At 43.6% G+C, this 26,935-nt stretch overlaps 1 protein-coding gene across 2 annotated transcripts in view; it reads left to right on the top strand.

Annotated features, from left to right (window-relative positions):
* Window positions 1-26,935, top strand: part of LOC138747101 (arf-GAP with GTPase, ANK repeat and PH domain-containing protein 1-like) — a 451,715-nt gene that overhangs the window by 378,471 nt on the left and 46,309 nt on the right. Inside the window, exon 13 of one of the 2 annotated variants that reach the window (XM_069906050.1) lies at window positions 6,918-7,055. In XM_069906050.1, coding sequence (XP_069762151.1) covers window positions 6,918-7,055 — 138 coding nt within the window. Of the gene's footprint in view, window positions 1-6,914; window positions 7,056-26,935 lie in introns of both variants that reach the window. The other variant, XM_069906049.1, reaches the window with a different exon arrangement.

Here is a 26,935-nt window from a genome sequence, read left to right as displayed (position 1 = left end):
TCCTTTACTACTCACTCTAACCTCTACTCCTCACTCTAACCATTACTCCTCACTCTAACCCCTACACCTCACTCTAACCCTTATTCCTCACTCTAACCCTTACTCCTCACTCTAACCCTTACTGTAACCCTTACTCCTCACTCTAACCACTACTCCTCACTCTAACGCTTACTCCTCACTCTAACCCCTACTCCTCACTCTATCCCTTATTCTTCACTCTAACCCTTACTCGTCACTCTAACCCTTACTGTAACCCTTACTCCTCACACTAACCCCCAATCCTCACACTAACCCTTACTCTTCACTCTAACCCCCACTCCTCACTCTAACCCTTACTCCTCACTCTAACCCTTAATCCTCACTCTAACCCTTACTCCTCACTCTAACCCTTACTCCTCACTAACCCTTAATCCTCACTCTAACCCTTACTCCTCACTCTAACCCCCATTCCTCAACCTAACCCTTACTCCTCACTCTAACCCCCACTCCTCAACCTAACCCCCACTCCTCACTCTAACACTTGCTCCACACTCTAACCCTTACTACTCACTCTAACCCCTACTCCTCACTCTAACCATTACTTCTCACTCTAACCCCTACTCCTCACTCTAGCCCTTATTCCTCACTCTAACCCTTACTCCTCACTCTAACCCTTACTGTAACCCTTACTCCTCACTCTAACCACTACTCCTCACTCTAACCCTTACTCCTCACTCTAACCCCTACTCCTCACTCTATCCCTTATTCTTCACTCTAACCCTTACTCCTTTCTCTAACCCTTACTGTAACCCTTACTCCTCACTCTAACCCTTACTCCACACTCTAACCCTTATTCCTCACTCTAACCCTTACTCCTCACTCTAACCCTTACTCCTCACTCTAACCACTACTCCTCACTCTAACCCTTACTCCTCACTCTAACCCTTAACCCTCACTCTAACCCCCACTCCTCACCCTATCACTCCTCACCCTAACCCTCACAACTCACTCTAACCCTTACTGTAACCCTTACTCCTCACTGTAACCCTTACTCCTCACTGTAACCCTTACTCCTCACTCTAACCCTTACTCCTTACTCTAACTTTTACAACTTACTCTAAACCTTACTCCTCACTCTAACCCTTACTCCTCACTCTAACCCCTACTCCTCACTCTATCCCTTATTCTTCACTCTAACCCTTACTGTACCCCTTACTCCTCACTCTAACCCTTACTCCTCACTCTAACCCTTACTGTACCCCTTACTCCTCACTCTAACCCTTACTCCTAACTCTAACCCTTACTCCTCACTCTAACCCTTACTGTAACCCTTACTCCTCACTCTAACTCTTACTCATCACTCTAACCCTTACTCCTCAATCTAACTCCCACTCCTCACCCTAACCCCTACTCCTCACTCTAACCCTTACTCCTCACTCTAACTCCCACTCCTCACCCTAACCCCTACTCCTCACTCTAACGCTTACTCCTCACTCTAACCCTTACCCTTCACTCTAACCCCCACTCGTCACCCTAACCCTTACTCCTCACTCTAACCCTTACTCCTTACTCTAACACTTACTACTCACTCTAATCCTTGCCCCTCACTCTAACCCTTACTCTTCACTCTAGCCCCCACTCCTCACTCTAATCCTTATTCCTCACTCTAACCCTCACTACTCACTCTAACCCTTACTCCTTACTCTAACCCCTACTCCTCACTCGAACCCTTACTCCTCACTCTCACCCTTACTCCTTACTCTAACCCTTACTCCTCACTCTAACCCTTACTCCTCACTCTAACCCTTATTCCTTTAACCCCTACTCCTCACTCAAACCCTTACTACTCACTCTAACCCCTACGCCTCAATCTATCCCTTATTCATCACTCTAACCCTTACTCCTCCATCAAACCCTTACTGTAACCCTTACTCCTCACTCTAACCCTTACTCCTCACTCTAACCCTTACTCCTCACTCTAACCCTTACACCTCACTCTAACCCCTACTCCTCACTCTAAACCTTACTCCTCACTCTAACCCTTACTCCTTACTCTAACCCTTACTCCTCACTCTAACCCTTACTCCTCAATCTAACCCTTACTCCTCACGCTAAGCCTTACTCCTCACTCTAACCCTTACTCCTCACTCTAACCCTTACTCCTTACTCTAACCCCTACTCCTCACTCTTACCCTTCCTCCTCACTCTAACCCTTACTCCTTACTCTAACCCTTACTCCTCACTCTAACCCTTACTCCTCACTCTAAGCCTTACTCCTCACTCTAACCCTTACCCTTCACTCTAGCCCCCACTCGTCACCCTAACCCTTGCTCCACACTCTAACCCTTGCTCCTTACTCTAACCCCTACTCCTCACTCGAACCCTTACTCCTCACTCTAACCCTTACTCCTTACTCTAACCCTTACTCCTCACTCTAACCCTTACTCCTCACTCTAACCCTTACTCCTTTAACCCCTACTCCTCACTCGAACCCTTACTCCTCACTCTAACCCCTACTCCTCACTCTATCCCTTATTCATCACTCTAACCCTTACTCCTCCCTCAAACCCTTACTGTAACCCTTACTCCTCACTCTAACCCTTACTCCTCACTCTTACCCTTACACCTCACTCTAACCCCAACTCCTCACTCTAAACCTTACTCCTCACTCTAACCCTTACTCCTTACTCTAACCCTTACTCCTCACTCTAACCTTTACTCCTCACTCTAACCCTTACTCCTCACGCTAAGCCTTACTCCTCACTCTCACCCTTACTCCTCACTCTAACCCTTACTGCTCACGCTAAGCCTTACTCCTCACTCTAACCTTTACTCCTTACTCTAACCCTTACTCCTCACTCTAACCCTTACTCCTCACTCTAACCCCCTACTCCTAACTCTAACCCTTAGTCCTCACTCTAACCATTACTCCTCACTCTAAACCTTACTCATCACTCTAATCCTTACTCCTCACTCTAACACTTACTCCTCAGTCTAATGCTTACTCCTCATCTAACCCTTACTCATTACTCTAACCCTTGCTCCTCACTCTAACCCTTACTCCTCACTCTGACCCTTACTCCTCACTCTAACTCCCACTCCTTACTCTAATCCTAATTCCTCACTCTAACCCTCACTACTCACTCTAACCCTTACTCCTCACTCTAACCCTTACTCCTTACTCTTACCCCTACTCCTCACTCTAACCCCTACTCCTCACTCTAACCCCTACTCCTTACTCTATCCCTTTCTCCTTACTGTAACCCTTACTCCTTACTCTAACCCTTACTACTCACTCTAACCCTTACTCCTTACTCTAACCCCTACTCCTCACTTCGAACCCTTACTCCTCACTCTAACCCCTACTCCTCACTCTAACCCTTACTCCTTACTCTAACCTTTACTCCTCACTCCAGCCCCTACTCCTCACTCTAACCCCTACTCCTTACTCTAACCCTTACTCCTTACTCTAATCCTTACTCCTTACTCTAACCCTTAATCCTCACTCTAACCCTTACTCCTCACTCTAACCCTAACTCCTTACTCTAAACCTTACTCCTCATTCTAACCCTTACTCCTCACTCTAACCCTTACTCCTCACTCTAACCCTTACTCCTCACTCTAACCCTTACTCCTTACTGTAACCTTTACTTCTCAATCTAACCTTTACTCCTTACTCTAACCCTTACTCCTCACTCTAACCCTTATTCCTCACTCTAACCCTTACTCCTTACTCTAACCCCTACTCCTCACTCTTACCCTTCTTCCTCACTCTAACCCCTACTCCTCACTCTAACCCTTACTCCTTACTCTAACCCTTACTCCTCACTCTAACCCTTACTCCTCACTCTAACCCCTACTCCTCACTCTAACCCTCACTCCTTACTCTAACCTTTACTCCTCACTCTAACCCCTACTCCTCACTCTAACTCCTACTCCTTACTCTAACCCTTACTCCTTACTCTAATCCTTACTCCTTACTCTAAACCTTACTCCTCATTCTAACCCTTAATCCTCACTCTAACCCTTACTCCTCACTCTAACCCTTACTCCTTACTCTAAACCTTACTCCTCATTCTAACCCTTACTCCTCACTCTAACCCTTACTCCTCACTCTAACCCTTACTCCTCACTCTAACCCTTACTCCTTACTGTAACCTTTACTCCTCACTCTAACCCTTATTCCTCACTCTAACCCTTACTCCTTACTCTAACCCCTACTCCTCACTCTTACCCTTCCTCCTCACTCTAACCCTTACTCCTTACTCTAACCCTTACTCCTCACTCTAACCCTTACTCCTCACTCTAAGCCTTACTCCTCACTCTAACCCTTACTCCTCACTCTAACTCTTACTCCTTACTCTATCTCTTACTTCTCACTCTAAGGCTTATTCCTCACTCTAACACTTACTCCGTACTCTAACCCCTACTCCTCACTCTTACCCTTCCTCCTCACGCTAACCTTACTCCTCACTCTAACCCTTACTCCTTACTCTAACCCTTACTCCTTAGTCTAATCCTTACTCCTTACTCTAACCCTTAATCCTCACTCTAACCCTTACTCCTCACTCTAACCCTAACTCCTTACTCTAAACCTTACTCCTCATTCTAACCCTTACTCCTCACTCTAACCCTTACTCCTCACTCTAACCCTTACTCCTCACTCTAACCCTTACTCCTTACTGTAACCTTTACTCCTCACTCTAACCTTTACTCCTTACTCTAACCCTTACTCCTCACTCTAACCCTTATTCCTCACTCTAACCCTTACTCCTTACTCTAACCCCTCCTCCTCACTCTTACCCTTCTTCCTCACTCTAACCCCTACTCCTCACTCTAACCCTTACTCCTTACTCTAACCCTTACTCCTCACTCTAACCCTTACTCCTCACTCTAACCCCTACTCCTCACTCTAACTCCTACTCCTTACTCTAACCCTTACTCCTTACTCTAATCCTTACTCCTTACTCTAAACCTTACTCCTCATTCTAACCCTTATTCCTCACTCTAACCTTACTCCTCACTCTAACCCTTACTCCTTACTCTAAACCTTACTCCTCATTCTAACCCTTACTCCTCACTCTAACCCTTACTCCTCACTCTAACCCTTACTCCTCACTCTAACCCTTACTCCTTACTGTAACCTTTACTCCTCACTCTAACCCTTATTCCTCACTCTAACCCTTACTCCTTACTCTAACCCCTACTCCTCACTCTTACCCTTCCTCCTCACTCTAACCCTTACTCCTTACTCTAACCCTTACTCCTCACTCTAAGCCTTACTCCTCACTCTAACCCTTACTCCTCACTCTAACTCTTACTCCTTACTCTATCTCTTACATCTCACTCTAAGGCTTATTCCTCACTCTAACCCTTACTCCTTACTCTAACCCCTACTCCTCACTCTTACCCTTCCTCCTCACTCTAACCCCTACTCCTCACTCTAACCCTCACTCCTCACTCTAACCCCTACTCCTCACTCTAACCCCTACTCCTCACTCTAACCCCTACTCCTTACTCTGACCCTTACTCCTTACTCTAATCCTTACTCCTCACTCTAACCCTTCCTCTTCACTCTAACCCTTCCTCCTCACTTTAATCCTTACTCCTCACTCTAACCCTTACTCCTCACTCTAACCCTTACTCCTCACTCTAACCCTTACTCCTTACTTTTACCCTTACTCCTCACTTTAAACCTTCCTCCTCACTCTAACCCTTCCTCCTCACTCTAATCCTTACTCCTCACTCTAACCCTTACTCCTCACTTTAACCCTTACTCTTCACTCTAACCCTTACTCCTCACTCTAACCCTTTCTCCTCACTATAACCCTTACTCCTCACTCAAAACCTTTCTCCTTACTCTACCCCTTACTCCTCACTCTAACCCCTACTCCTCACTCTAACCCCTACTCCTTACTCTAACCTTTACTCCTTACTCTAATCCTTACTCCTTACTCTAACCCTTAATCCTCACTCTAACCCTTACTCCTCACTCTAACCCTTACTCCTTACTCTAACCCTTACTCCTCACTCTAATCCTTACTCCTCACTCTAACCCTTACTCCTCACTCTAACCCTTACTCCTTACTCTTACCCTTACTCCTCACTTTAACCCTTACTCCTCACTCTAACCCTTACTCCTCACTCTAACCCTTACTCCTTATTGCTAATAAATCAGGTGAGAAAATCACAGAGGAAAGAAAACAGTCTTATCACACTTAAATAAAGCAGGATGTAAATCTAGACTCATTCATTGTGAATTTGATGACTTGCTCATGGTGAATTGGATTAGAGAACCACGGAAAACAGGCCCTTCTGCCCTTCTGGTCTTGCTAAACCATTACAGTAAAATCTCCGTTGTCCGGAATTCAAATGACCGGCAAAAAAAAATTGCAGAAAAGAAATCGGTTTAAAAAAAACTGGAAGTTTAAAATTGGTGCCTCTCTCGCAGTTAGTTTGCCAATCAAGCAGTGTGCAATCTCAAGCAACCAGCAAATCACTTATTTGGCTTTGATGCTGGATAACTGAGGATTTTACTGGTTTTTTCCCACTGACCTGTACCCTCTGTAGCCCTCCTGAGATAGGTGTCTGCTCAGCTTTATAATTCCGCAGAGGCCATGGTTCCTTGATCACTCTCAGTGGGATTGGGTTACACGGCTAGGTCCCAAATAAGTCTTGCTTTTCCCATAGTGCCTCTAGGTTGTCTCAAAACAACAGCGTGCCTTTGAAGAGCAGGCAGCATCGCTACTTGTGAAGTGCAGCCTGCAATTTGCCCAGCAGGATTCCAAGTAAACGACCAGGCCATCCACTTCAGTAGCATTGGGCTGGGGATGAATCCTGGTCGTGGGGAGGGCAGGACCAGTCGTCCAGATGGCTCTGTGGAAAAGGCTCTGCAGTGGGACTGATTCACTTTCTGCGTTTTTCCCTTTTTGAAGAAGGCGCTGGCACAGGGGAAGCCACGTGCAGTCCATCAGGTGGCAAGCTGGACTACCCGCCCTCACCCCAGATCAACCGAAAGAAGCATCGCAGGAAGAAGAGTGTCAGCAAGGCTGATGGCGTGCTGAGCCTGGCGGAAGGTGAGCCTGTCGGCGCACCGCTGCACGTCCGGGAATGCCCAACCACTTGTTTGGCGGAGAAACATATTGGCTGTTTTTCTGAAGGTAGCGGGTGGCAGTTTCCGTGGGTGTCAGTGAGGCTGCTAATTCTCCAGAGCAGAGGGGGAGGATGGCTGAATCTTGCTGCTTTGAGATGTTTTCATTTTTTTTAATTTAAATTTAGACCTACAGCACAGTTACAGGCCATTTCGGACCACGAGCCTGCGCCGCCAAATTACACCCCATTAACCAACAACCCCCGGTACATCTCAAATGGTGGGAGGAAACCGGAACCCCCAGGGAAAGCCCATGCAGGCACAGGGAGAACGCAAAATTCTAATCCCGGTCCCGGCCGCTGGTGCTGTAACATTGTTGCCCTAACAGTGATGATTAGAAACAAAGCATTCCCCACCTCCCCTATCCCTGGAATGACATGGAGATCCTCCATGTTCCCGTGGTGGCTCATGGCAAGTGCAGTCAAGAGAGTCCCAATCCCTTGCTGTTTCTCCAGAGCTGTATTCCCTTGAAATATTCCACATTTCACTTTTGAATGCTCCCTACTGAATTGGCATCTCTTCCAGACAGCATATTCCAGATTGCAAACTACTCTCTGAAGAGGAACCCCAGGTGAAGACCATTTAGCAACACTACTTTAGTTCCATTGCCACACTGGCAGTTCTGGCCAGGGCATCATGTACTGCCAGGTTGAGTCCATGTGTGGAACATCTCATGTTCCTTCTCGGCAGGCCTCCAACCAGGCGGCATCAATATTGACCTCCAATTTCCATTTGCTCTCTCTCCTGGCCTCTCTCTATCTCGCTGTCACCTTTCCTCTGGCTCCCCACCCCCTTCCCTGCCTTCTCCTATCAGAGAGCATCTTTCTCAGCTGCCTGACCCCTCCTTCTATTACCTCTCAGTTCGCTTCTTCCCCCTACCATCTGCTTACCTATGCTCCTCCTGCTTCCCCTTCTCTCCCCCCCATCTTGTTCAGGCATGTGCCTGGTTTTTGGCACACCCGAAGAAGGGCTTGGGCCCAAAAGATTGACCACCCCTTGATTTCCACAGATGCTACGTGACCTGCAGCATCCCACACTGCTTTTGTACTTCTTCATTTCTACATAAGTATTCATTGTATATTCTGCGAGTATTTCCCACTGTTGTGAATTAATTTGCAGGCTATTCCGTTGAAGACATTTCTAATGGCTTTAGAGCTTGGAAAGACCATCAAATTTGTTCTGTTTTGATGTAATAGACAGGCAGACGATCATTTAGATGGGGAGAAAATTCAAAATTCTGAGGTGCAAAGGGTCTTGGGAGTTCCCGTGCAGGATACCCTAAAGGTTGACCTCCAGGTTTAGTTGGTGGGGCAGAATGCAAATGCAACGTTGGTGTTCATTTCTAGAGGGATAGCGTAGAAGATCAGGGATGTGATGTGGAGACTCTATAGGGCACTGGCGAGATCTCATGGAGTACTGAACACAATTTTGGGCGCCTTATTTGAGAAAAGACGTGCTGGCATTGGAGAGGGTTCAGAGAAGATTTATTAGAGCAATACCATGAATGAGAGGGTTAGCATATGAAGAATGATTGTTGGCTCTTGGACTGTTCTCGTTGGATGAGGGGGACCTCATAGAGGCATTTTGAATGCTGAAAGGCTAGACAGAGTAGATGTGGCAAGGATGTTTCCCATGGTCGGGGAGTCGAGGACAAGAGGGCACAACTTCAGGATAAAAAGGGCATCAATTTAAAACAGAGATGCAGAGATATTTCTTTAACCAGAGGGTCGTGAGTCTCTGGAACTTGTCACAGACGGCTGTGGAAGTGAGGTCGTTGGGTGTATTTAAGGTATTGTATTAGTCAGGATATCAAGAGTTATGGGGAGTGGGGCTAAGTGTGAGGATGGATCAGCTCATGATTAGAATGGCAAAGCAGACTCGATGGGCCAATTGGCCTACTGCTCCTATATCTTGTGATCTCGTGTAATAATTAGTATTTCTTCCATTGTTTGGCCTCATGAGAGTACAACATTGTATATGGAGTGGGCGAGAGGAAATATAAACTTAGGTTCTGTTCTTATTATATCTTACACACAGTTCAGTGAGCTCACATTGATGACTGACACACTTCTCCGTTGTACCCACTCATATTTCAGAATCGCACTTTGAAAAGGAAAATGTAGATAGAGGTCTTCTCGTCTTCTCCACCACCAGTTGTCCCCAACAGGAACTTGTTTCAGTTCCATTGCTGTCATGTAAACACCTTGCATCATTAGGGAGACAGAAACAGTAAAACCCCTGGTATCTGTAATTCAAGCAACTGGCAAAAAAAATCAAGGAAAATAAATTTTAAAAATTAAAATAAATAAGAGTAAAATAATATTTAAAAATACTCAAGTTTAAAATTGTAAATGTTCTCTGAAGTCACTCATAAACCTTTGGTGACGACGGGAGCCAATATCCAGCCAGTGGAGGGAGAGCCTTGGTTGGGCTTTGCTCGTAGCAGCTGGTTGAATTAAGTTGTGTGAAACAGCGATGGGGGTCACCCGGGATGAAGAGCTGGTTGATGCCGCTCGCCGTTGGGGTGACTCTCTTAAAGGGTCTCCTTATCCCTGCTGAGTCAGAGTCACCCCAGTCAGAGGATTTTTCTGTAAACTGGGGGGAGGCGGGGGCTAATTATCTATAATGTTATGGTTCGTCTTTCGGGTGGCTCCGTGGAGGGGGAGGAACCTGCAGATGCAGCGACGGTTAAATGTTTTCAAAGAATGTGACTGAGAATAAAGTAAAATACTTTAAGGTTTACATATTCATGCAAGTTCAGGGTAAGTACAGTGTAGTATTTTTGTCTTTTAAATTGTTCATTCTTAATGCAGGTCTGTTAGTGAGGCATTGTCAGAGTAAGTCTCAAGCAACCAGGAAATACACTTATCTGGAATCTACCAATCCCCATCGATGCTGGATACCAGGGGTTTTACTGTATATCCATTTTGGTTGAAAACATGCACATTCACTGAGTTGCTGATCATGGAAAATTTAAACTAAGTGTATCCTGAGCTTCTCTTTCTCTGACTGTAAGGGGCGACGAGCAATGTTAATTGTGAGCATTTGTCTGCCTTATGGCAGACTAAAGGCAATTTGTGTAATATTACATTTCTCTTTTACTATGTGGCAATAAATAGTATCTGATCTGAGTTTCTGTCCACTTAAAGGCAATCAGACTTTTTTCCCCCTTCAAAGGAATTGAGCAGAACAATATAATAAAATTCCCTGGTATCCGGCACTTATGGAGATTGGTAGATGCCGGATAAGTGAATTTTCTGGTTGCTTGAGATTGCAGCCTGTTGCAGGGATTGGCAAACTGACCGCTAGGGGCACAAATTTTAAACTTTAGAATTTTTTGCCTTTTTATTTTCCACGATTTATTTTGCCGGCTGCTTGAACGAGGATTTGTACCGAGCTTCACAAACACCCCTGACCTTATTATGCAGCATTTCATCCAGTTCACTTGAAAAGGGGGTTCTAACATTAGTTTTCTAAGAGTTCAAAATTGCCAAGTGAATACGGCTTAAGCTGAACTCAGCAGTTAGATTCGTGTGCTTAGTGCAGTGAGTTTACCACGACAAGACAGAATTATTACACCAAATAACCCCAAACTCATTTGAAATCTCACATGTGAAAATAAGCTCAAGAAAGAAAATGTTTAAAATTGCAATGAACTTATACATGACTTTAAGTATATGTGTTCAGCATGAATTAGTTTCTAGTTCTTATTTAAACAGAATCTGCAAACTCATATAAATTAAATGTGGTGATCATATGAGATTAAATGTGAGGCAGCAAAATTAATCATCAGGAGTTAAGTCGACCATGAATAATGTCACATTGAAGATCTATTTGTAAACAAATTTATCTTGAACGTCCATTGGGACCCATGAAAACTACAGCTGCTGATGTATGTGAAGTGACGAATATGCATACCATGGTGGCAGAATTGTGCAGGGTTACAAATTTCCTGATTACACTGGACAACAAATGTTTCCAAAAGATTCCTGAAAAGAAATTGGGGATGTTGACAGACATCTTCAAGCTGAACACAAAGGTAATTTCAGATTTGCTGTCTCATGTAGGAAACTGGAGAAACATTAAATGAACTTTGATTGAATTGAGCCTGTTTAATCCCATCATGATGCTGACACATTGTGTTAGTTCGACTGACCTAAAAATGTTTTGCCGCTGATTTTCGTTTGTATTCAGCATCTGATGCTTCTCGTGTCAGTGTCCAACAATAGTCGGCCAGCATTGACGGATTCCATTTGCCCTGATACTGCTTTTCCACGGTCACAATGTCCCGGTGAAACCTTTCACCGTGTCCGGCACTGGCGGCACCAAGATCAGCCGGGAAGGAGTCCACGTGCGAATGCAGGAAATTAATTTTCAACGACATGTCGCACTTCATGGTTTTGTCGGGTTGAAGTGGACTTAAAATATGACAGGAAATCACAAAAATAGGTTACATCTAAAAAAAAGGTACATGATAAGAAAATTTTAAGGTGATTTTCGCGATCAGCAGCCCCAAATCCATAAAATACACCCAGCAGTGTTCAGGAAGCAAAATCTTCATTGTCCAGTGATACCAGCCAACCATTGTGCCAGTTTGAAAGAAGTCTGTTCCACACCCCCATTCTAAATGCAAGATCGTTGGTTCCACTTTCCATTGTAACTGGGACCTTTAACGTTCTTTTGTTTGATCCTGACCTACAATGTTGGCTTTGTCCTTATAAATTTTAATTTTAAATTTAAATTTAAATATACAGCACTGTAACAGACCCTTCTGGCCCACGAGCCCATGCTGGCCAATTAGCCTACAACCCCGGAACATTTTTGAATGGTGAGAGGAAACTAGAGCCCCCGGGGAAAACCCAGGCAGACATGGGGAGGGCATGCAAACTCCTTACTGACAGCATGGGATTCAAACCCGGGTTACTGCCACTGTGACAACATTGCGCTAACCATGACAGTAAACATGCCACATCTATGTACAGCTCTACTAATTGCCATCTTGTCAGGCCTGAGCTGTCTGCAACCATTCCACTGAAAGATTCGCCTTGGCTTGCCTGGAGCACAAATCCAGTCCTTTCTTGGATTGATCACACACAGCTCCCATTTTGCTGTCTTGTTTCCCTGTTCATCACAGCTGAGCCCAGCCCTTCCTCCCCTCACCCATCAACTTGCCCACAGGGTCTGTTGGCTGAATTGTGAGCAGGTTACGGCACTAGGTTGGAATGTGTGGAGAAGCTGAATGGAATTCTGCCCGTTTGGGAGGCAGCAGCAGAAAGCGGCTGTGAAATAAATCTCTGTTGCCCCACCTAATTCGGCACATGTCCTTCAAAGATGCAAAGCTGTCACCCCAATGCAGCCTGGTGTGCATGGTGTTAAACTGCCAGATGATATGACGGGCTCAAGCTACTTTTTGGTACCTTTCCAACCTTTTTCTGTCCTCGACCCAAGGATCTGTTGCATCTTTCTGATCGTCACCTTAGCTCCAATTGGCGATATAAACAAAAATCAGGGGCTGTCATACAACTCACTGGGAAAACATTTTGCAAAAATATTGGCCACAAATCATCTGTATTTCTCTGCTCATAAGAGGTTGGAGGCCAGTAACAACTCATTAGAAAAACTGTAGGACCTTTATGTTTCATGTTCTTTGTTTCCCTTTTCCATGCTCATTAGGGCTTGTTGCATAGAAGGCATTAAATAGATTTTTTAAATTTTAAATTTAAATTATTTTAATATTTTTAAAATTTAGACCTACAGCTTTGGCCCACGAACTTATGCCACCCAATTGCATCCAATTGACCTCCAATCCCCGGGTATATTTTTGTGAAGGGTGGGAAAACCCAAATGGACACAGGGAGAACATGCAAACTCCTTACAGACAGCATGGGATTGGAACCACGGTCCCGATCGCTGGCGCGGTAATAGCTTTGCGCTAACTGCTACGCCGACCATGCTACCCCAATGATTTCCCTTTCTGCCTTTTTATTTATGTGAACGTTGAGCCAACTTCAGTTTCAAGTTCAAAGTTCAGATTTATGGTCAGAGTACGTACACGACATCACACACAACCCTGAGATTCCTTTTCCTGCGGCCCAGGCAGAATGACCACTTATCGGTAGTGCAAAGAAAACTGTACTGAACTAAGCAAGAGTATCGAAGTTTGGCAGCGTCGCCCACGTCTCCTTGTAATTCTGCACAGTTAGTGGAAAGGAAACTTCTATGCGAGAGATGGGTCATTGCCACAAATTTGTCTTGTGTCAGTCAGCAACAGTGGGACATTTGGTTAACCATGAGATCTCGTGAAGAGCCCTCCTTCAATGTCATCTGCCTCCTATTAATGTGATACCTAACTCGTTGTTCATTTATAAATTTGCATTTACTGATCTTAACCTATCATGTAATTAAGTGGCTTTCATGGAAATTGTAAACTACTGCCAAAGCTGCTGCCAAAAATAGGGATTCACTTGTGATTATCAACCAGCTGTTGTTCCATTGCATAATGAAAAGACCCACAATTAGGTTTAGATGTGGAGATGTTCACTGATGATTCCAGTAACAGCGTCTCAGCAAATTAACTGAGTCACAAGACGTCAAGCCAGGCAAGGCCTTGGGTGAAAGGCTGTCAACTGCTGTTCTTGTACAAAAGTGCCAGGAAGTGACCATATCCAACCAGGGGGAGTCTCAACACATATTGCCAAGTGGCATTACCATTACTGAGTCCTCTTGCCATCAACGACCCAAGGTAACTGGACCAGCCACGTCAGAGGCTGAGTATCCTGCAGACAGTGACTCACCTACTCACATCCCACTGTCAGGCACAAGTCAGGATTGTGATAGAATATTCACCTTGCCTAGATAAGTGCACCTCCAACTACTCTCTAGTTCTCAACCTTTTTCTTCCCACTCACATTCCACTTTAAGCAATCCCTGACTAATCACAGAGCACTGATGGCAGAGGGATCACTTAAAGTGGGATATGAGTGGGAAGAAAAAGGTTGAGAACCACTGGGCTAGAGCAAATAAAAAAGTAAAAACACAAAACTGGAGAAACTCAGCAGGTCAAACTATGTCCTTTATATAACAAAGATACATAACCAACATTTCAGGCTTGAGCCCTTCATCAAGGGATTTTAAAGCCTTGTTTTCTTTTCACCTCCTGTAACATAATTCTTTTAATGTTTTTTACATAGTCGGTAGGAGAGAAGTACAGAAGAAACCAAAACTTGACCTGCTTCTCATGGAAAGGGGCTCATAAACTTTGAGCATACTGGCACAGTTGGCATAGCGGTTAGCGCAACGCCTTTTTCAGAACCAGCGATTGGGACTGGATCAGGGTTCGAGTCCTGTGCTGTCTGTAAGGAGTTTGTATATTCTCCCGATGTCTGCGTGAGTTTTCCCCGGGGACTCCAGATTCCTCCCACCCTTCAAAACATACCAGGGTGTAGGTTCATTGGATGTAAATTGGACAGCACAGACTTGTGGGGCCAAAATGGCCTGTTCACGTGCTGTATGTCTAAATTTTTTAATTATGAAAATTTAAATAGAATAGAGTCCTAGGGAGGCCATCGCTGAGAAAAGGTTGAGAATGGCTGATCTCGATGAGCAACACCAACTTCGACCTAAATCTTCATTCCCTTCAACATTGACATACAAAGTGCGCTGTAGTTATCTACCGAAACTACTCCAGCAGTACCTCCCAAGCCTGTGACCTCTCCTCCCATGAAGGACAAGGGCCTCAGACACATGCAAACACCATCCCTCCCAGTTGCTCTCCAAGTCACAGGCCAACCATACATGGAAATGTCTCACAGTTCCTGGGCCCTACCCTGGCTCTTCCTCCCTGACAGCTCTGTTCGCATTCCTTCAGCAGAAAAATGAATACGTTTAAAAATGTTACATTAAATTTAAATTTAGATGTGCAGCGCGGTAACAGGTCCTTCCAGCCCATGAGCCCATGCCGCCCAAATGCCCCAATTAACCTACGACCCCTGTATGTCTTTGACACTTCATTTCCTTATTCGTCACCTTTCCAAACACTGATTAACACCTCAACTGAGAGTTTTATTGGACCATTTCAAAGGCATTGAAGAGTCGTCCAGTCTGTTGTGTATCTAGTTTCTGAGTCGGGCTGAACCGGGGAAGGACAACTCCAAGGGACAGCAGTAAACCTGATATGTAACTTCATGGTCAGTGTTTCTGACACTAGCCTTCCACTGTGGATTTATTTAACTAAATAACAGTAGGATTTTATTGTTTTTTTAGTTTAGACATACAGCATGGTAGCCCACGAGCCTGTGCCGCCCAATTGACCTACAATCCCCGGTACATTTTGAACAGTGGAAGGAAAATGGAGCCCATGGGGAAATCCACACAAATACTGGGAAAACGTGCAAACTCCTTGCAGATAGCATGGGATTCGAACCCGGGCTGGCGCTTAATAGTGTTGTACTCGCCATGCTGCCCATGTTCAACTTAATCGACGAGTGTTGGATGGAGAGGGAGCAATGGTTTGGGATGGGACTGCTGTTTCCTCAGGTAGCAGAGGGCATCGGGCCATCCATCCTCCTGCTGAGGCAATGTTGCATTTGCCTGTTGAGATCAATATCCTCACTCAATTTGTTTTCCCTCTTGTTTCCCAGCCATTCATTGCATAATGTAGGAAAATGCCTGTCCTTCCCAAAGCTGGTCAGCAGAATCCCTCCCTCTATAATGAATCTCGTCAGGCCATTGTCCAACCCTGCAGCTTCACAAACCTCAGAGCTTCACCAATTTTCTGTTAGAAGGTCACTGCGCTTCTTCTAATTGAGATGAGGAGGACCAAACCGTGGATGAGTTTGAGTTAAGCAGTCACAAAATGGATGAACCAAGTTGTTCAGATAAGCCTTGTCGTCTTTGAGCCCTCATGTTTCACTGAGATGCAAGGGAAATTCAGGGAACAAGAATGATCTCAGGTTTCAGCTTTATTGTCGAGGTACTTACACGACAACACATCCAACTCTGAGATTCCTTTTCCCTGTGGGTGAGGCAGAATTACCACTTATTGGCAGTGCAAAAAATAACTACACTGCGTACACATGTTAACAAATAAAGGACTGTAAACAGATAGCGAATGGAAATCAGCTGGCTGTGCAATACAGAGAGAATTTAAAACATCAATCAAGTGCACAAGTCAGAGTCCTTAAATGAGTCCCTGATTGGGTTTGGTGTTGAGGAATGTGATGGTGGGGGTGGGGGGTTGGAGCAGCTGTTCTTGAACCTGGTGGTGCGAGTCTTGTGGTACCGACACCTCTTTCCTGATGGTGTGGATCCTTGATGATTGCTGCTGCTCTCTGACGTTCTCAGTAGTGGGGAGGGTTTTACTTGTGATGTCCTGGGCTGTGCCCACTACCGTTTGGAGGGCTTTATGTTCAGGGGTATTGGTGTTTCCATCCCAGACCGTGATGCAGTCGGTCAGCACATTTTCCACCGCACTGCTGTAGAAATTTGCCAGGGTTTCTGGTGTCGTAGCAAACCTCCTGAGAAAAACCTGCGCAAACTCCTGAGGAGAAGTGGCCAAATGAAATGGCAGTGTTGGAAAGTGTCCGGACGTGCACTTTAGTAGAAGGAATAAAAGGACAGACGATTATTTAGATGGGGAGAAAATTCAAAATTCCAAGGTGCAGAGAGACTTGGGAGTCCCCGTGCAGGATCCCCTAAAGGTTGACCTCCAGGCTGAGATGATGGGGCAGAAGGCGAATGCAACGTTTCCGTTCTTTTCTAGAGGGATAGGATATAAGAGCTGGGATGTGAAGTTGATGCTTTACAAGGCTTCACTTGAACCATGGGGTACAGTTTTGGGCTCCTTATTAAAGAAACAATGTGCTGGCATTGGAGAGGGTTCAGAGAAAATTTAGAAGATTGATTCCTGGAATGAATGGATTAGCATATGAGGAACATTTGACGGCTATTGGACTGGACTCCTTGGAGTTCAGAAGAAAGAGGGGGATCTTATCGAGGCATTTCAAATGTTGGAAAGCCTGGACAGAGTAGAAGTGGCAAAGTTGTTTCCCATGGAATTGGAGTCAAGGACAACTTCAGGATTGAAGGGTGCCCATTTAAAACAGAGATGTGGAGGGATTTCTTTAGCCAGAGATCAGTGAACCTTGGGAATTTGCTTCTACAGGTGGCAGTGGAGGTCAGGTCATTGGGTGTATTTAAGGCAGAGATTGATAGGTATCTGAATAGTCAGGGTATCAAAGGTTATGGGGAGAAGGAAGGGAAGTGGAGTTGAGTGGGAGAATGGATCAGCTCATGATAACAGAACATACTTGATGGGCTTAATGACCTCCGTCTGCTCCTATATCTTATGATCTAAGAGGAAGCCTTTCAGCCCCTTGTATGTTTTGTCATTCAGTGATCTGTGCCCAAGTTCCACAAACCTGCCTGTGCCCTGTTATTCTTAGTTAAAATGTGTCTGCATCTCAAGTCTGAAATGAACATTGATGACTGCAAGGATTAGTAAATTCTCAAAATCCAGCACAATCAAAAATAGAAATAAACTTTCTTAACCTTTATTGATAAAAGAAAACTTGGTGATTTTGTGTGTGTGTGTGTGTGTGTGTGTGTGTGTGTGTGTGTGTGTGTGTGTGTGTGTGTGTGTGTGTGTGTGTGTGTGTGTGTGTGTGTGTGTGTGTGTGTGTGTGAAAGAGGGAAAGGGAGAGAGAAAGAGGGGGAAAGGGATAGAGAGAGGGAAAGAGAGAGAGAGAGATGTACAATCATCTTGTACCGTGACTATCATGAGATGAGATGTGCAAACTCATTTTTTAGATTACCATGATGTTGTGGTGAAAGTGTTTCTTCAACAGTTAGTCCTCTAAGTGAAGGTGACCATCCACTTGAGAGCTGGTTCTGACTGTCTTGTTGAATTTACAAAACAGAATTAGTATGAAGAACTTGACGGGGGATGGGAGCCAAGTGGTTATATTACTGGAGTAATGAACCAAAATCAAAAGTTCAAACCCCATCAGAGCAATTAGGGAACTTAAATTCAGTTAATTAAATAAATCTAGAATGGAAAAGATAGCCTTGAAACTGCAAGATTGTTGCCAAACCTTTCTGGATAAGTACAGAGAGGAAACTCTGCCATCCTCATGTGCAAGGTATAGGATTTTTATCTGCCTCTGAACCCGTCCTTTAGGGACAGGCTATAAATGCTGGGCTTTCCAGTCACACTCTCAACTTGTGAATTTTGCGCAAAATCAAATGCATGTTTTGAGACTTTAATCGGTGCTGTTCTGTCTATGCCCAATCTGAGACAGCCTGTGTCGACGCTGCTCAACCTTTCTCCCTTCAGCCAGCCGTTTCCTTTTGCCGTTGTTGATGTGCTCCTGTACTCTGTAGTAATCTCTCCAATGTCTTTCTCCACTTGCTTCTGCCTCTTGCTTTGCTGGATTCTGGGTGCAGCCAAACGCAGGGTGTGGAAATTAAAGCGTTTTGGTAGTTTAAGAAATATATACAGAGCAGGTAACGTATTTTAAATTGTATCCAGTGGCTAGTGCCATTGTTAGTTGTTGTGTGTGTCCTGTCTGCAGTATATCTGTGTTCGAGTGTTTGTCTTGCCTCTTTTTGCATTACAGTTGTAATATTGTATCCACAAATGTTAAATCCTAACTCATGCTCCCCTCTGGGCTATGATTTCCTGTGTATTCTTGTCCTTGTGGTATGGGAAAGCACGCAGGATGTTGGGGTGGAGAAGGGAATCCAAAGTATTTTGTTTTGATGGAGGGAATTAAATTTGTGTTACTGGTTGTATGTGTGCCAAATGTCACTGGACAACAAATTTTTACAAAAGGTTTGCTTCCTGAAAAAATATTGGGGATTATGACAGACAAATTTTTTTTCAAACTTTATTTATTGAAAAAATTATTGGTAAACATACAAAATACAGTTCACAACAAAATTTATATATATATATATATATGAAAATAAGAGAAAAAAAGAAAAAGACACCCCCCCCCACCCCTTTAGCCAGCTCTCTTAAGGAGAGCCAAAGAAATATATATTAAAAAAAAGAATAAAATAAATCAAAGTACCTCTAAATGCATATCTTCTTCTTCTCTTTGGCTTGGCTTCGCGGACGAAGATTTATGGAGGGGGTAAAAAAGTCCACGTCAGCTGCAGGCTCGTTTGTGGCTGACCAGTCCGATGCGGGACAGGCAGACACGATTGCAGCGGTTGCAAGGGAAAATTGGTTGGTTGGGGTTGGGTGTTGGGTTTTTCCTCCTTTGCCTTTTGTCAGTGAGGTGGGCTCTGCGGTCTTCTTCAAAGGAGGCTGCTGCCCGCCAAACTGTGAGGCGCCAAGATGCACGGTTTGAGGCGTTATCAGCCCACTGGCGGTGGTCAATGTGGCAGGCACCAAGAGATTTCTTTAGGCAGTCCTTGTACCTTTTCTTTGGTGCACCTCTGTCACGGTGGCCAGTGGAGAGCTCGCCATATAATACGATCTTGGGAAGGCGATGGTCCTCCATTCTGGAGACGTGACCCATCCAGCGCAGCTGGATCTTCAGCAGCGTGGACTCGATGCTGTCGACCTCTGCCATCTCGAGTACCTCGACGTTATGCATATATTCCAAGTATAATAACCACATTAACAAAAAAAAATAATTATCATGCAAAACATAAGTAATTTTATCCATAACATTACAAGCTTTCATTTCATTATGCCATCTCATTATACTAATCACTGTCTTATCCTTCCATGTACTTGCTATAAATTTTCGAGCTATGGACAACGCTAAATATACAAATGCGATTTGAAATTTATCCAACCCCAATCCCTTTAAAGGAATCACATAGCACAGTAAAAGAACAGATGGATCTAATGGTACTTAATCTTATACAATTTTTCCAAAATTGACTTAATTTCTCCCCAAAATTGTTGTACATACATATAAGACCAAACAGCATGTAAAAAAGTTCCAACACACGTACCACATCTAAAACAGGAATCTGAATTACTAAAGCCATATTTTTTCCATTTCTCAGGAGTTAAATATAACTGATGCAAAAAATTATAATTAACCATTCCATATCGTGCATTTGTCAATGTAGTAACACTATCATAACAAATATCCATCCAGTAATCTTCAGGAAAAGCAAAAGAAATAATTTTCCCATTTAAACTTAGATTTCTCCCATTCTGACTTATCCATATTATCTAGTAATACTTGATACATAATAGAAATATAACCCTTTTTAGGCACAGAAGAAATCAAAGACTCAAACTCCGACAATACAGGTGAAACCATCTCTCTACCATACATTTTTTTTTAACCAATGACCGAAGTTGATAATAAACAAATAAAGAAGGTTCAGCAATATCAAAACGCTCTTTCAATTGAATAAAAGAAAGAAATTTACCTTCTACAAAACAATCCTGCAATATTTTTATACCCTTAAAATCCCAATTCTTCAAATGACTATTAAACAATGAAAAAGGAATAAGTTGATTATTATATAATGGTGTTAAAATAGATAAATTACCCTTTGAATCTATAGTCTTATTCTTTTTTGTCCATAACATCAATAAATGTTTTAATATCGGCACATCATACTCCCGTAATTTATCTATATTCCACCGAAATATAAATTGATGTACTGCAGTTTCAGAAATACATGCCATCTCAACTTTAGCCCAACTTGGAGATTGATCCAAATCCATCAAACGACTAATAAATTTAAGTTGGGCTGCCTCATAATAATTCTGAAAATGAGGTAATTGCAATCCACTTAATGCGTACTTCTAAGTAAGCTTATTTAATGCTACCCTTGGTAATTTACCATTCCATAAAAATTCCCTAGTAGCTTTATTTAAATCCTGAAAAAAGTTCCTTGTAAGAAAACACGGTATTGATTGAAACAAGTATTGAATAAGTGGGAAAATATTCATTTTAATACTATAAACCCAGCCAATTAAAGTTAACGGAAGGTCTTTCCACTTAATTAAGTCTGCTTTTATCTTTTTCTACAATGGAACATAATTTAATTTATATAAAGATTGATACTCAGTATTCACAATTATTCCTAAATATTTAATTTTATCTGTCCATTTCAAATTAATAACATTTTTATAAACTGAATAATCCCCTTCACCTATCGGTAAAATTTCACTTTTATCCCAATTAACTTTATACCCAGATAATGATCCATACTGCAATAAACATTCCCGTAAATGTAGCAAAGATTGTTCCAGATTTGTTAAGTATATCAAAACATCATCTGCAAATAAATTAATCTTATACTCTTCATCCAAAACTCTCATCCCTTGTATCTGCTCATTTGGCCGTATTAATTGAGCTAACAGTTCAATGACCAACGCAAATAGGGCTGGTGACAATGGACAATCCTGTTGAGTAGAATATGCTAATTTAAATAATGATGAAATCTGTCCATTTGTCACCACCCTAGCAGTCGGATTTATATATAAAGCTTTAACCCAGCCAATAAAAAAAGGGCCAAATTTAAACTTTTCCAAGACCTTAAATAAAAAATCCTATTTGACCCTATCAAAAGCTTTTTCCACATCAAGTGCAACCACTAATGAATGGTTGGGCTGCTGTCGGTATGCATTGGTCAAACTAATTAATTGAAGAATATTATCTGAAATGTCTATTTTTAATAAACCCTGTTTGATCTACATATATCAATTTAGGTAAATAGCAAGCCAATTATTAGCAAGCCGATTTGCTAACAATTTAGCTATTATTTTATAGTCCACCTTCAATAAAGAAATAGGTCTATAGCAGGGGTGTCAAACTCAAATTCACGGAGGGCCAAAATTAAAAACTTGGACTAAGTCGAGGGCCAAACTAAATATTTATTGAAAATTTTCAACAACATCTGCATGTTTTCTCTTCTTTCAACATATGTAATGTTAAACTTTAGGATATAACTTTAGGAGGATAATGTTACAGGTCAGGAGTAGGTAGCTCAAGTTCACCCTTTGCTTGACCTGAGGGAAACATATTTGGTCCCTGTGGAGATGTAGTCAGCATTCACAGGCTGTGTCCATTTTGGCCTGCATCAGGACTCAGCATTTCCTGCTCACTCCTCAGGCTCTAGGCCTCTATTCACCCTCGACCCACCATCCCTCTACCTGACCAGTCCTTTACCCAACCTCTACTCACCCCTCACTCCACTCGCTCTGCCTCTACCCACCCCATCCTATACACGCCCTTCTACTGCCTCTCCCCTCAACCTGTTTACCCGTCTCTCACCCTCTAATCACCCCTCCCCTACTTGCCCTGCCCCTCCCCTTTTACCTCTTCCCTATCCACCCCTCCTTCTACTCATCCCTCCCTCTAACTGCCCCTCGCACCACCATAACTTCCCCTGCCCATTACTCCTCACCTACACCCTCTGCCCACCCCTGCTTACCCACCCACTCAGGCCCAGCGCGCTGCCGATCAGCCTTTGCGGAACAGCGGGGGCCGTGCGCAGCCTGCCATGTCCATCGCGCCGACAGGAAATCACAGGCGCTCGCCCATCCGCCGCACCGCTCGACAGGTGGGAGAAGTGACTGGTTGTGCAGGGAGCCTTCCAACTGGCTTGCCGGCTGATGACATCGACAGACTTCTCGTGTTACAATTTTGTTTTCCCCGTTCTCAAAGTTTGCACGGTCAACCTGCAACACTCTTGCTCCCTCCGCATCCCGTGGATCTGATGCCCGGGTGTTGTTAGGATTCCCAGCAGAAGGTTTGTGGAACTTTACCATTCTGGATTCCTTTTTGAGAATATTCTGGCCATCTTTTAAGGGGGGTGGTTTTAGGGGGGAGGGGAAGGATGTGCAATGAAGGGGGAGGATGGTGGGGGTGACATTACCAAAAAACAGCATTGGCTCTCGCTGCAGGGCGGGCCACCTCTAATACATTTTTGAAATGATCTTGCGGGCCAAATATAATTATATCGGGCTAGAGTTTGACATGTGTAGTCTATAGGAAGACACTTTGAATGGATCTCTATCTTTCTTTGGAATTACAGTAATTAGAGCACTGGAACAAGATTCTGGTAACTCAATGTTCAGTCACTTGTTGTAATATCTCCCCAAACACCAAAGATAAATCTTCATAAAAAACTTTATAAAATTCCACTGAAAACCCATCATCACCTTGTGACTTACCATTAGGCATTTCCAACATAGCTGTCTTAATTTCTAAATCTGTGAATGGAGCTTCCAAATCTATAATATCCTCTTCATCTAATGCTGGTAACTTTAATGTAGATAAAAAAGAATCAATGTACATTATCCTGTTTCCCCTCAGAAGTATATAACTCTTTATAAAATGAATAAAACTCTTCATTGATTTCCTGAGGTTTATAGGTAACTATTGAATCCTTTTTAACAGCATTAATAACCCTTGAAGTTTGCTCCTTCTTTAACTGCCACGCAAGTACTTTATGCCCCTTCTCACCCCACTCATAATATCGTTGTTTAGTTCGATTAAGTAAACATTCAAATTGATAAGTCTGTAACATATATCACAATTTCAATCTGGTCAAAGCTATCTTCTGATCTTCTGTTACTCCCTTCTGAAATTCCTTCTCCAATTCCTCAATCTGCTTTTCTAATTTATTACTCTCAGCTATATACCCTTTCTTAACTTTAGTAGCATAACTAATTATTTGTCCTCTTAAATAAGCCTTTAACGCATCCCATACTAAAAATCTACTTTGAACAGATTTAACATTTTCCGTTAAAAAAAATCAATCTGTTTCTTAACAAAAGCAACAAACTCAGGTTTTTTCAACAACATTGTATTAAACCTCCATCTATAAGATGGACGTACCACCTCCGAACTTTCATAAGAAAAAATAATAAAGAATGATCAGTTATTACTCTACTTTTAAAATCTGCCTGCAATATCTTTCCCTGTAAATGTGCTGACATTTTAAAAAAATCTATTCTAGGAAAGGAACCATGCCTTGAAGAATAAAAAGAAAAATCTTTCTCTGTAGGATTAATCCTTCTCCAGATATCTACCAAATTTAAGTCTTTCATTAAAGTCCCTTTTTGTATCGCCATTTGTATGTATTTTCTAATACATTTTTGGGATTTATCCATTAATGGATCCAAAACGCAATTAAAATCTCCCCCAACTAAAATATTTTCGTTAGCTTGACTTAATAACAAAAAAGCATCTGAAATAAAACATTCATCATCCACATGAGGTGCATAGATATCAATTAAAGTCCAAAGTTCATAAAAAATTTTACAATCCACTTTTAAAACCCTCCCAGCATTCCCCTCTACAGTCTGTAACTCAAAAGATAAATTCATATGAACTAAAATCGCTACACCTTTTGCCTTAGAGTTAAATGAAGAAAAGAAAATGACCAACCCAATCTCTTTTCAATTTCAAGTGTTCTTTTTCAGTCAAATGTGTTTCTTTTAAAAAAGCAATATCAATTTTCATTTTCTTAATATAAGCTAAAACTTACTTTCGCTTAATTGGATTATTTAATCCCTGAACATTAAAAGTTGCAAATTTTAAACTAAACATTTTAGTAAACTATTAATATTCTTTCTTTTCTTTGGCTTGGCTTCGCGGACGAAGATTTATGGAGGGGGTAAAAAGTCCACGTCAGCTGCAGGCTCGTTTGTGGCTGACAAGTCCGATGCGGGACAGGCAGACACAATTGCAGCGGTTGCAAGGGAAAATTGGTTGGTTGGGGTTGGGTGTTGGGTTTTTCCTCCTTTTGCCTTTTGTCAGTGAGGTGGGCTCTGCGGTCTTCTTCAAAGGAGGTTGCTGCCCGCCAAACTGTGAGGCGCCAAGATGCACGGTTTGAGGCGTTATCAGCCCACTGGCGGTGGTCAATGTGGCAGGCACCAAGAGATTTCTTTAGGCAGTCCTTGTACCTTTTCTTTGGTGCACCTTTGTCACGGTGGCCAGTGGAGAGCTCGCCATATAACACGATCTTGGGAAGGCGATGGTCCTCCATTCTGGAGACGTGACCCATCCAGCGCAGCTGGATCTTCAGCAGCGTGGACTCGATGCTGTCGACCTCTGCCATCTCGAGTACTTCGACGTTAGGGGTGTAAGCACTCCAATGGATGTTGAGGATGGAGCGGAGACAACGCTGGTGGAAGCGTTCTAGGAGCCGTAGGTGGTGCCGGTAGAGGACCCATGATTCGGAGCCGAACAGGAGTGTGGGTATGACAACGGCTCTGTATACGCTTATCTTTGTGAGGTTTTTCAGTTGGTTGTTTTTCCAGACTCTTTTGTGTAGTCTTCCAAAGGCGCTATTTGCCTTGGCGAGTCTGTTGTCTATCTCATTGTCGATCCTTGCATCTGATGAAATGGTGCAGCCGAGATAGGTAAACTGGTTGACCGTTTTGCGTTTTGTGTGCCCGATGGAGATGTGGGGGGGCTGGTAGTCATGGTGGGGAGCTGGCTGATGGAGGACCTCAGTTTTCTTCAGGCTGACTTCCAGGCCAAACATTTTGGCAGTTTCCGCAAAGCAGGACGTCAAGCGCTGAAGAGCTGGCTCTGAATGGGCAACTAAAGCGGCATCATCTGCAAAGAGTAGTTCACGGACAAGTTTCTATTGTGTCTTGGTGTGAGCTTGCAGGCGCCTCAGATTGAAGAGACTGCCATCCGTGCGGTACCGGATGTAAACAGCGTCTTCATTGTTGGGGTCTTTCATGGCTTGGTTCAGCATCATGCTGAAGAAGATTGAAAAGAGGGTTGGTGCGAGAACACAGCCTTGCTTCACGCCATTGTTAATGGAGAAGGGTTCAGAGAGCTCATTGCTGTATCTGACCCGACCTTGTTGGTTTTCGTGCAGTTGGATAATCATGTTGAGGAACTTTGGGGGACATCCGATGCGCTCTAGTATTTGCCAAAGCCCTTTCCTGCTCACGGTGTCGAAGGCTTTGGTGAGGTCAACAAAGGTGATGTAGAGTCCTTTGTTTTGTTCTCTGCACTTTTCTTGGAGCTGTCTGAGGGCAAAGACCATGTCAGTGGTTCCTCTGTTTGCGCGAAAGCCGCACTGTGATTCTGGGAGAATATTCTCGGCGACACTAGGTATTATTCTATTTAGTAGAATCCTAGTGAAGATTTTGCCTGCAATGGAGAGCAACGTGATTCCCCTGTCGTTTGAGCAGTCTGATTTCTCGCCTTTGTTTTTGTACAGGGTGATGATGGTGGCATCACGAAGATCCTGAGGCAGTTTACATTGGTCCCAACAAAGCTTGAAAAACTCATGCAGTTTGGCATGCAGAGTTTTGCCGCCAGCCTTCCAGACTTCTGGGGGGATTCCATCCATACCTGCTGCTTTGCCACTTTTCAGTTGTTCGATTGCCTTATATGTCTCATCCAGGGTGGGAACCTCATCCAGCTCTAGCCTTAGGGGCTGTTGAGGGAGCTGGAGCAGGGCGGAATCTTGGACTGAGCGGTTGGCACTGAAAAGAGATTGGAAGTGTTCTGACCATCGGTTGAGGATGGAGATCTTGTCGCTGAGGAGGACTTTGCCGTCTGAGCTGTGCAGCGGGCTTTGGACTTGGGGTGAAGGGCCGTACACAGCCTTTAGAGCCTCGTAGAAACCCCTGAAGTCGCCAATGTCCGCGCTGAGCTGTGTTCGTTTGGCGAGGCTAGTCCACCACTCATTTTGGATCTCCCGGAGTTTGCGCTGAAGATGGCTGCATGCGCGACGGAAGGCTTGTTTCTTCTCTGGACAGGACGGCTTTGTAAGGTGAGCCTGGTGGGCAGCTCGCTTCTTTGCCAGCAGCTCCTGGATTTCCTGGCTGTTTTCGTCAAACCAGTCCTTGTT

This window comes from Narcine bancroftii, chromosome 12 (assembly GCF_036971445.1).
Source record: "Narcine bancroftii isolate sNarBan1 chromosome 12, sNarBan1.hap1, whole genome shotgun sequence".
Lineage (NCBI taxonomy): Eukaryota > Metazoa > Chordata > Chondrichthyes > Torpediniformes > Narcinidae > Narcine > Narcine bancroftii.
The sequence above is the reverse complement of the archived record's forward strand: the minus strand, read 5'-3'. Positions and strand labels throughout refer to the sequence as shown.